At 50.9% G+C, this 10,102-nt stretch overlaps 4 protein-coding genes across 4 annotated transcripts; 3 read left to right on the top strand and 1 right to left on the bottom strand.

Annotated features, from left to right (window-relative positions):
* Window positions 1–909: 909 nt before the first annotated feature.
* Window positions 910–5,155, bottom strand: QC763_116130 (uncharacterized protein). Its single transcript, XM_062908187.1, has 4 exons — window positions 4,257–5,155; window positions 2,320–4,199; window positions 1,951–2,240; window positions 910–1,886 (listed from the first exon to the last, which is right to left on the bottom strand). Exons 2-4 carry the CDS (start codon window positions 2,411–2,413, stop codon window positions 1,152–1,154), a joined length of 1,119 nt encoding a protein of 372 aa, XP_062771238.1. The 5' UTR covers window positions 2,414–4,199; window positions 4,257–5,155; the 3' UTR covers window positions 910–1,151.
* QC763_0018960 (uncharacterized protein) lies at window positions 3,852–4,189 on the top strand (the record flags this gene model as incomplete). The annotated part of the gene is made up of 3 exons (XM_062905366.1): window positions 3,852–3,881; window positions 3,974–4,023; window positions 4,090–4,189. 3 exons carry the CDS (start codon window positions 3,852–3,854, stop codon window positions 4,187–4,189), a joined length of 180 nt encoding a protein of 59 aa, XP_062771239.1.
* A 261-nt stretch (window positions 5,156–5,416) lies between the features above and the next one.
* Window positions 5,417–7,104, top strand: QC763_116120 (uncharacterized protein; the record flags this gene model as incomplete). The annotated part of the gene is made up of 3 exons (XM_062908186.1): window positions 5,417–5,447; window positions 5,506–6,607; window positions 6,667–7,104. The coding sequence occupies 3 exons, from the start codon at window positions 5,417–5,419 to the stop codon at window positions 6,746–6,748; spliced, it is 1,215 nt and encodes a 404-aa protein (XP_062771237.1). The 3' UTR covers window positions 6,749–7,104.
* Window positions 7,105–7,195: 91 nt separating this feature from the next.
* On the top strand, window positions 7,196–8,380 carry QC763_116110 (uncharacterized protein). The gene is made up of 3 exons (XM_062908185.1): window positions 7,196–7,692; window positions 7,770–7,964; window positions 8,051–8,380. The coding sequence occupies exons 1-3, from the start codon at window positions 7,329–7,331 to the stop codon at window positions 8,104–8,106; spliced, it is 615 nt and encodes a 204-aa protein (XP_062771236.1). The 5' UTR covers window positions 7,196–7,328; the 3' UTR covers window positions 8,107–8,380.
* Window positions 8,381–10,102: the final 1,722 nt, after the last annotated feature.

Here is a 10,102-nt window from a genome sequence, read left to right as displayed (position 1 = left end):
CAAATCACATGGAAATCTTGATATTTAGCGCGAGCCGTGCTAGCAGCAAGGACAATGAAAATACAGTGGACAGCCGACGGGCGATGACATCACGCGCTATGTGGTCGTTCCTTCCTCGTTGACGTGCCCCCGGTATTTATATCAGTTTCCGCAGTCTCAATGTCATCAAAACAACCAGAGGGTTTAGCCAATTAGTCAGGCTCCCGCTCCCAAAGGATCATTCTCTCATCCCTTCTGTCTGCTGGGTCGACTCCCAGCAGTGCAGAAGTTATGGGTTCGATTCAATGCTGTTCCAACCAGTTTTCTAGTGTACCTGGCGCTTAGCTAGTTCTGCTCGTTTGTAGTCGTACCCTCCTCCTCGGAGGAGCTGAGGACTGGAGAAGCTCAGTGTTGCTATCATGTTGGATTATAGTACGATCTGGGGGTTGAAGGGGACCTGGGTCATTCCAGGGAGGATCCTTCAGATGGATGAGAATTTCTTTTGTTATTTTGACGTTTTCTACTTTCCTTTTTTTGCCCAACCCACTCCCTCTATTCTCCTTATCCGAGAGCTGTCAAGCAGCACCAACTCCAACTACTAACAGCAAGTATCTAAAAGTCCCTATTTCCCTTCCAATTAACCCCAGACCATCTACGCAGTCATGCATGCTAGTGGCTCAGTAACAATACCATTAGATTGTTCTTGTTCCGGCTGAAGATTGTCCAGCAGGACAACAAGGCTCGCAAACCAAACATTCTTTTTATTACCTCAATCTCTCGGAGGGAACTTCCGTGTCATGGACCTCAACGCCAACCAGACATCTCTCAAAGAAAAAAGACCGACTCTGCTATTAAGTCTCAGCGCCCACGCCTCACCATGGTTCCTTGGGGGCATGTTCCACATTCCCCCGTCATTCTTCGGCATCGATGAGTTCACTCGTTGACACGACATCACAAACCCATCTCATCTTGGATACCTATGAAATGTCATTTTTCTCTATTCAATGGAGTTTCTCCGACAGATAGCATTAAAAGTAAGATAAATAGAAAACCAAAAGCCCAACCCAGGCATGCAAAAACTCCAGACCCATGCAACTAACCCTGTGCTTTTCTCTGTCGCTACAAGAGGGACGGAATGAACACTTTTCCATTATCGAGACATTCCACGCCCGTCACCAGCATTGTCCACCCCCATATCCAATCGGCTGAGTAAAGCCCATCACCGGTTGCTCACTCTGCTCATACACCAACGCATCAGTCTGGTAAATTCCCAGCATGTTGTACCCCGATAAACTTCCATCAACAGCAGACAACTGCTCATACATCTGCTGTTGAGGTGGTTGCCGAGTCTGGGAATAATCCAGCTCCGGGAAACCCAACGACTGTTGCGGCAGCAAGGTTGGAGGAGCAGGCGAGTAGCTCTGCATGATGCTCATATCAGGTGAGCTCCAAGTCTTGTCACTCGAGCCAGTGGTGGTCCATTCCAGCCCAGCACCACCCAGCTGAGGACTTGGCGAGTGGGATGTGCTCATCGCCCCTCCTTGGTACCACCCACCAGGCTGGGAGTATCCCTGGTCTAATGAGCCAAAGTCCATATTGGAAGGCTGGCTGTTGCCGCTATTGATGAACCATTCTGGGTACGACTCTGGCTCTGGGGTGCTGGTGCTGCTGGATGCGATGGAAGGGGGGCTGAGGTAGTTGAGACTGGGCCCTGGGCTTGGGCTTGAAGCTGTGGAGTATGTGATAGCGGACTTCTTGGAGGAAGACTTGGATGCGTTTTCTTGCTTGCGCTGGAGGATGCTGTATCGGTTCTTGGCGGACAGGGAGGTGCGGTTGGGGAAGTGCTTGTGTACGATTTCGCTCCAGTTTCGACCGCTTTTGCTTACTTGGTGGAGGAGTCTCGCGTCCTGTTAAATTAAACTGTGTTAGACAATTTTGAGGGTATGTGTCTCATCTCGTGGCGTGACATACCTCGTCTGATGTCCACGGGCTTTTGTCAATGCTGGGATCAAGACAGTCGTACCACCGCTTCCAGCATTGATCCCCGTTGCGAGTGCCCACTGCCTCTGCAATCTTGCTCCAGCGTGCTCCATACACTTCCACTGCGGCCTTGAGCTTCTGGTCTTCGTCTTTTGTCCACGTGCCTTTCCGGATGGTGTTGATAATGCTATAGTGCCATCTCTTGCGACAATCCTTATTGTTCCTACCCGGTAAATGGGAGGCGACCTTGTGCCAACTGATGGGGCCGTGTGCTGGGGTTTCTGCGGTGGGGAGGAGGCTTGTTAGCTACATCTGGTAGGACAAAGGCGGGGTGATTGGGCAATGATAGATTTGACTTACCAGCCCTGACAGCTTCTGAAAGGACATGGTCCTCCTCTGGAGTCCACACCTGTCGAGTCTTTTGCTTCGAAGCAGCTGATGAGGTGGGAGACATTGTGGGTAGTATTATGAGCAGTATTTAAGAGTTAAATAAAACATTGATGTGTAAGCGGATTGTCATGAGTGAATATGGCGTCAAAATTGAAGCCTGATCGGGCAGGTATCGCCTCTACTTATGAACAAGTAAACTCATGCTGAGCCTCGGGGAGCATCGAGTAGAGAGGGATTTCTCTTGGCCTTCGCCACGATCTGAGTGACACCTGAGGGAAATGCTGCGGCATCCTCCGAGCAATCAAGCCGTGATGCATGGCAGCAGTGGAAGTAGAAGCTGTCTGGTGATGAAACACGAGCATGACTTGCAGTGCTCTCGCCAGTTCCCGTGTGATACGTACCCTCAACCAGAAAGGACATCAGCCCTACGGATGGGTCCCTGCACAGACTCATTGTCAAAGACAAGCAACGTGGCGGTCAAGTTGAAGGGGGTTGCCATAACCGTGGAGCTGGACCTGCCGGCAGCAGAATTCGACGGCTGTGATTGGCTTCAAGCTACCTCTCGGCCTCTTTTCTGAGCCTGATTGGCCTATCGCTGGTCTCGGCCGACTTTCAGCTCCCAAAGTGCAACCCGATCAGGCAGGAAGCTTATCGCTCTTGCCCACGATGTGACGGCTGAAGGATATCTCGGTCGTGAAAGCGGCCGACTGAGGGGAAGTGCTGCGGTTCATGGTGGGGTATTGTCATGGAAGCGGCAGTCGGTGGCTCTCCAGATTCCCCCGGCTTTCAACGGCCATTCGGTTCTGTTGGATGAGATGCTTCATTTCCCGAGACCTTGGGAGCTAGTGCTGTACGTCCCCTGCACTTGCTGCAGCCCCAGAGAGGGGACTGAGGAGCAACCAGCTCTCCACCTGGCGGCGACGCCGGCGCCATCCAACCATATCTGGTAAGGTATCTAGTAGCACTGTACGTTTGAGCGGTTGAAGCGGTTGAAACCATTGAAGCCACCAAAGCCACTGACCACAGCTTTGGGAAAGAATGTCGAAAGATAATGCACAGTCTTCTCACAATCGACACTCCTCCTCGGGCAGGACTTGGACGAAGCGGGCGGTGATCGGGGACTTGCACTGTCGCACTGCCGTGGACGGGAGCTGGCCCAAATAAGCCCTTCTCCGGCGGTCTCTGTCCACTTATTTTCGACCTATCAGTTATCGGTGATGCAGCACGAGACACAACGGGCGCTTTGCCGGTGCCCACGGCATGGGTGCTGCTTGCCCGTCGCACATTGACTGGACTGCGCCAGGACGGAGCGCAGTCCGCAAAAGCCAAGACTTGGAGATAGTGGCTTCTGCCGTGGAACACCCAGAAACAGCAAAGGTCTGGATTGCGCCTCAGCATGGCTTTGGAACAAGTGCAACAACTGGTTCACCCCAATGTCCACCCAGATAATGTGTAAACAGACGGAAGCAACGAATTGGAAGACGCGGCATGCACCAAGCCCCATGCAAAAGTTGCTGCAGCCTTATTTGCTCGTCTGAGTGACCGCCATTCTTCATCGAGGTGCACAGCCTCCCCATGCTACAGCATCTACCCCATATCGTCGCAATCCCTGACATTGTTCCAGGACCCTCAACGTGACATCCTTGATCCGACGCTGGAGAAGCTCTTTAAGAAGTCAGGTTCGGCCCGATGACAACATCCTTCATCAGTTTGGGGTATTTGCTAACTCTTACCCCACAGTTCCGCATTGCAAGTAGAATTAAGAACCGACCAGCTATTGCTCAGATCTCGCCTCCTTGACAACGTCGCCGACCTTGCGGCACCTTCGGCGATTACTTGAACCTTGAAACCTAGACATGCTATAGCGTCAATCGTAACGGCATTGAGGCTGTGATGGTTGAACTTACCTATGATATCATATGATCGGTGAACAGAAGAGTAATGTATCACCGTCATTCGGCAAGGTGGTATGATGCTGGATCTTTCTCGTCCTCCATTGAAGACAGAAAGTCTGGACCCCCATTTTGAAAAGGTTCTAGATCTTCACCGGGTATCAAACGTTGCACTTGCAGTTCCATGCGGTGGAACGAACAATTAGCTCCTTGCATGAGCATCATGACACAAGTCATTCGACTGCAGTACCTGAGTTGCATCGCAACTGGTCCGTCACGATATCAACAACGCGTTCAATCTCTGTGCCGACTGCCGAGCCATGATATGTGCGGAAGACACGAGAAACGAAAACTGACATGTCGTAGACCTCTGTTCTGAGAAGTAGTACCCTCCTTTGTAACGTCCGCAGTCCCGAGTACCCCCACATGGTCGCCGAACAAGCCCTTTCTCCGCCTCACCATGTCTCGATCGATGGAATCGATTGGATCTCATGCTTGAGGGGCTACACGCCGCCAGGAACCACCACCTCACATCAGAACCTACTCTCGACTGCCTCCGACCAGCTTCCTGTTTTGTTCGCCGCATTTGTTGAGAAGGTTTTGGCGCCTGGCCGAAATCTTGGTACCACGATCCCGTGCCGCTTTCGTATACCCCGACGCCGTCTCCGGACCACACTCCAAGATGTCTTCGCGTGTGTGGGAGAATTGTCGTTGTTTTTGCCTGTAGTGGTGGTCAAATTAAGCTCATACCAAATATAGATGCCTTGGATGGGGCTAGAGAAAGGCTGCTCCGTGCCCCTGAGTCCCTGACAGGGATAGCAAAACAACAACGGTCGTCTTCTGTCTTGGCAGCAACCACAAGGGCCACCATTGCTTGGCGGACATATACATCGATGAATAACTGGTAATGTAGGGGAGTTGCTTGTCATTCGGCGGCTCTTTGTGGTGATATCATGGACATAAATGGGGCCGCACTGTGGTGAAGATCTTGGGACCTGTCATTTGACGTCATCCATTTTCGCAAACCATATCAACCTCACAAGTGACAGAAGCACATCTCACAATTCTCAAACCAAGCCAGACCACCCTAATTTTCACCTCAAAAACTGCCATCACGTTAAATCATTGCTGTTTCGTTCCTGTGGGGGCAAAATTCAAAAATATATCCAGTCAAGATGTCCTCAGCAATCGTGTGCGGCGCAACCGGTATGTAACCCCTTATCATCCCCATCTCTCCAATCCCTCTCACTAACACACCCCCAAGGCATTCTCGGCCGAGAAATCGTCTACCGCCTCGCCTTCAACCCTACAAAATGGAAAACGATCCACGCCCTCTCCCGCTCCAAAAAAGACGACTACCCCTCCAACGTAGTCCACAACCACATCGACCTCCTCCACTCAGCCGAAGACATGGCCAAAGACCTTGCCTCCGTCTCAGGCGAATACGTCTTCTTCGCAGCCTACATGCAAAAGGACAGCGAGGAAGAAAACTGGAAAGTCAACGGCGACATGCTTGCCAACTTCCTCCGCGCGCTCACCCTCACCGGTGCCGCCAAATCCATCAAGCGGATCCTCCTCGTCACGGGATGCAAGCAGTACGGCGTCCACCTCGGCCGCGCCAAGAACCCGATGATGGAATCTGATCCCTGGCTTACAGACCAGAACATCTACCCGCCCAACTTTTACTACAGACAGCAAGATATCCTCCATGATTTCTGCAAGGCTAACCCCCATATTGGATGGAACGTCACTTACCCTAATGACGTGATCGGTTTTGCGAACGGGAACTTTATGAACCTGGCTTCCGGACTGGGAATTTACGCTGCTGTTTGCAAGGAGCAAGGGAGGAAACTGGCTTTTCCTGGGAATGAGGGGTTTTACTTGGGTTTTGACTGCTACACTAGCTCCAAGCTCCACGCGGAATTCTGCGAGTGGGTTGTGTGCGAGGACAAGACGAGGAATGAGGCGTTTAATGTGGTGAATGGGGATGTGCAGACTTGGGAGGATATGTGGCCCAGGCTGGCGAGGAGATTTGGGATGGAGGTTGATCAGGGGCAGTTTCAACAAGAGGTTGGGGAACTGGCAGGGAAATTTGAGATGAATGAGGCGCCGCCTATTAAGGCTTGGGAGAAGGAGTTGGGGTTGGAGGGGAGGGTGAAGAGGAACATGCTGAGTCAGAGGGTGAGTTTGGTCAAGTGGGCGGAGCAGGAGGATGTCAAAAAGGCGTGGGAGAGGTTGGCGGAGAGGGAAGGGTTGCAGAAGGATGGGTTAGAGAAGGGGACGTGGGCGTTTGTGGATTTTGAGCTGGGGAGGGATTTCGATCTGGTGGTTAGTATGAGTAAGGCCAGGGAGTTTGGGTGGACTGGGTAAGTTCTTGTGCTTTTGAGGTGATTGTGAATTTAAGCTAACACACTCCGGCTTGTAGATATCAAGATACATGGAAGGCATTCTCGGATGTGTTCGGTGAGCTTGAAGCTGCGAAGGTGCTGCCAAGGAGTCATAAATGAGAATCCGGTACGCGAGGTGCTTACCAAGACGGGTGGTCAGGCAAACCTTATTTAGGTCCTCTATTTCATCCGGAAAATCTCCATGGCACTCTATGCTATCAGACCATCTGGTGTAGTATAATCCATTACGGTCAGACATAAGAAGGTCAATTGATATTGAATCATCTACTACCTGCATCTGATTCAACCTCAGCCCGATCTCTAGTGCAGATTAGACCAAGAAAAGAGATGAAGGTTCATTGAATAGACGAGACATGCAGAATCATCTCAGTAAGCCCAACAGCATCTGCAATGGTAAAATATATTGTACATGGGGCGCAGGCTTACCTACCTGCTGGAGATACCTTGGGTATGGGACCAACATCAGGGCAACTGTCCATCAAAGTCACCAAAAAGACTTCAATGGTTAGAGCTCATTGTTGGCTAACTCTATGGCACATTAGCCTGAGCAGCCACGGGATTTGGGTATAAAGAGGCTGGTTGTCGCCAGAAGAACTAATATTCTCTCATCATCACCATCACTACCATCACCGCAGTAAACCCTCTTCAAGCAGTTGCTTTCACAGTCAGTATCACCAAGATGCGCTTCTCTATCATAGTTTCCGAGGTCATTGCCTTCCACTCGGTGGCGGTCTTTGCTGCCCCGAATGAGATTACTCCCAGGGAGAATCCCGTTGCTATTCCAGCCAAGCTCATTCCCGAGTCAATCGTCAACGCCACCGCCTTGGGTGTTGATGTTTGGGGTCCAGTCCCTGACGACGCTACAAAAGGTGACGGTTTCTACACTGCTACGCCAGGAACCCTCGGCTGGGCCTGGATTCGTGCCCAGCAAGACCTCGGTTCATATGAGGACGTGCTTGAGTCTAGGGGGCTGCTGCCGTCCGCTGCGGTTGAAAAGCGCCAAACCACAAGCATCACGGTGAACGCATATTCGGGGGATTGGTGTAGGTGCTCACTGACAACAGTCCAATTTCTCGGTTATACAGAAGGCTAACATTTCATCTCGTTCTTCTACCTCCAGGCACCGGCAGCGCCTGGCACTTCACAAACCCAGCATACAACGTCCGCGTGCTTCCCTCCGAGAATTCTTTCTGGTACAGCTTCGGTTTCTCATACCGCACGCTTCGAGCCAACGAAAATGTCCAGCTGAGACGCGGCCCGTACAATGGTGACAGATGCCAGACGTGGCATGGAACCATCAACGGCCCCACCCAAGGTATGTGCTAATATATCCTCTTTATTACTTCCAAGTTACAAAGATTGCACGAACCCTTAAAGTACAACTTGCTGACTTGGGTCCAGCCGGTATATGCTGGCAGATTGCATCCACTACCTGCTTCGAGATGAAGCAGACTTGAGCAGCCATCTCCGCGCAACCCATGCTTTGCGTTCTTGCCTCTCTCGTTCCCGTCTTGCTGCTTCTTCCTCTTGACGCCGTTTTTGTTCCTTCATTTTCTCTTCGGTTTCTAAGTTTAGTGACACATTAGCGATGTACAAGATAGTTTCATTGGTCCATTGAATGCGAGATACATACCCCGGTCCTTCGGCTTCTTTGGGCCCTGTGGTGCATTGACAGCTGGTACCGCGGTTGGATCGTAATCATCCTCATAGCCCGGTAACATGTAGACGGGAAGTAGGACGTCATAGTCTTGAAATATGGTATCAAGCATGTTCAGTGTGAGCACAGTTGGGGCGCCTGCTGTCGAGCTGTCAAATTGCACGGCTAGATTAACCGTTCCCACTGCGAAAGACAAGTCCGCCTGGCCTGGAATCATATAAGCTTCACAAACCCTTGTCTCAAGAGGCATTCTTTTGTCAAAACCGAGTTCCTAAGCCAGTTTGCTGCTGATAATTGGCCCGAGGGTGTTGGTGTTATCGTACCGGGCTCTCACCAGTATTGCCGACACACCCGCAAAGTTCGAGAGGTAGATCGTTACATCGTACTCCTATATTCCAAACGCGCCTGTCAGTCTGAAGTTTGTGCCTAAAGTTAAGAGGCAATGGTTTACTTACGTCTCTGGGGAAAGAAGAGCAATACCTTCGGCTGGATTTGTAACTATGGCTCTTTGCTTCTTGGAGTGTCTTGTTGGTTTGTGGAGCAGAATGCTTTTTCGAGCCCCCAGATTGATGAGTTGACTCTTCAGTGCTCAACAAGAAGTAGTTGTCGTTCGGGAACGAAGAATTCCCCTCTTCGCCTGGGTAAGAGCCCTGATCGCTTAGAAGGACGACTGTGCCGTTTTGCTCCTCTTCCACAAAAGTGCCCGATTCCAAATCATCATGCTGTCCGTAACCGTAGTGTTTGATCAATATCTTTCAATTTGAGTTTTGAAAAGTCCAAATTGAGGTGGGCTTCATAGGGATCGTCTGGCTTATTCTCTTCGTTGTCTTCCGGTGCAAGGCTCGAGCTGGTGTTTGACGGCATCGAATCAGGCGCAGACTCGTCTTCATAACTCCCGTGGGGCTGGGAGGGTGCTCCATTTTGGCGGATATATCCTTCCTGGGATGAATACCTATCTCTAACGGTTGGTTCGTCCTGGCCAAAATTTCATTCGAAACGAAATACTGATCACCAGAGACGTATTGGCCATAAGGAGGATATCCAATTTGAGGGGGGTAATCTGCTGCGGAGCTGGCCCGATAGTAATCCACGTTGTCTGCGTATCCCATAGCGACAGAACCTCATTGAGAATAAGTGTCCTCATTGACGCCCGAAGACAAACCCGTAGGTCTTGATGCCCAAGAATCGCTGGTGGGCGCTGAGGGACTCCATGGCTTGCCTGTGGTTTGAGGAGAACTTCACGGGTCGCCTGTGGGTGGAGGAGAGTTCCATGGGTCCCCGTAATATGGGTTGTTGGACGGTTTGTCAGAGTTTTGAGACGACATTGTTCCCTTTTCACTTGGTTTAAGCTAGTGACCGGTGATCCTTTCGGACAGGAATGGACGTGAAGTGTTGGTAAAGGTTGAACGTCAAGAAGCCTGAGTAACGGCGGGGTAACAGAAGAAACAGAGTGAAGAAGACAAACTTTTATTAGGCAGTTCATCGGCAGCCTGGTCTCTTTGCTTTCTCATGTGGGGTAGGAGACATGTGTGTGCTGGCCCGGGGATCAGGCTCCTGGTGTCAAACTGGATGTCGCGGTCCCGTCATGAAGATGGAAAGTGCAACTTTCAACACACCCCGCCCCCATCATTCAGATCCAGCTAGATGTACCTACTAGCAGAAGCATGGCGACGATAATGGATCTTCTGTTTGCCCCTTGACTAAAAGAAATAGTTATCATATCCAGACCAGGCCATGTAAATGCAACCACTCATGCTTCGAGCGTTGTCAACCCTCAACTAGATATCTTAGTCTTA

Source organism: Podospora pseudopauciseta, chromosome 1 (assembly GCF_035222475.1).
Source record: "Podospora pseudopauciseta strain CBS 411.78 chromosome 1, whole genome shotgun sequence".
Taxonomy (NCBI): Eukaryota; Fungi; Ascomycota; class Sordariomycetes; order Sordariales; family Podosporaceae; genus Podospora; species Podospora pseudopauciseta.
Note: the sequence above shows the minus strand (reverse complement) of the source record. Positions and strands in the feature narration are given on the sequence as shown.

Coding starts and splice junctions, on each gene's coding strand:
- QC763_116130 (XM_062908187.1), bottom strand. CDS start 2,413: ATGTCTCCCACCTCATCAGCTGCTTCGAAGCAAAAGACTCGACAGGTG. Junction 2,241..2,319: donor TTCAGAAGCTGTCAGGGCTG/GTAAGTCAAATC, acceptor TCCCCACCGCAG/AAACCCCAGCACACGGCCCC. Junction 1,887..1,950: donor GCCCGTGGACATCAGACGAG/GTATGTCACGCC, acceptor TTAATTTAACAG/GACGCGAGACTCCTCCACCA.
- QC763_116110 (XM_062908185.1), top strand. CDS start 7,329: ATGCGCTTCTCTATCATAGTTTCCGAGGTCATTGCCTTCCACTCGGTG. Junction 7,693..7,769: donor CGCATATTCGGGGGATTGGT/GTAGGTGCTCAC, acceptor TTCTACCTCCAG/GCACCGGCAGCGCCTGGCAC. Junction 7,965..8,050: donor CATCAACGGCCCCACCCAAG/GTATGTGCTAAT, acceptor ACTTGGGTCCAG/CCGGTATATGCTGGCAGATT.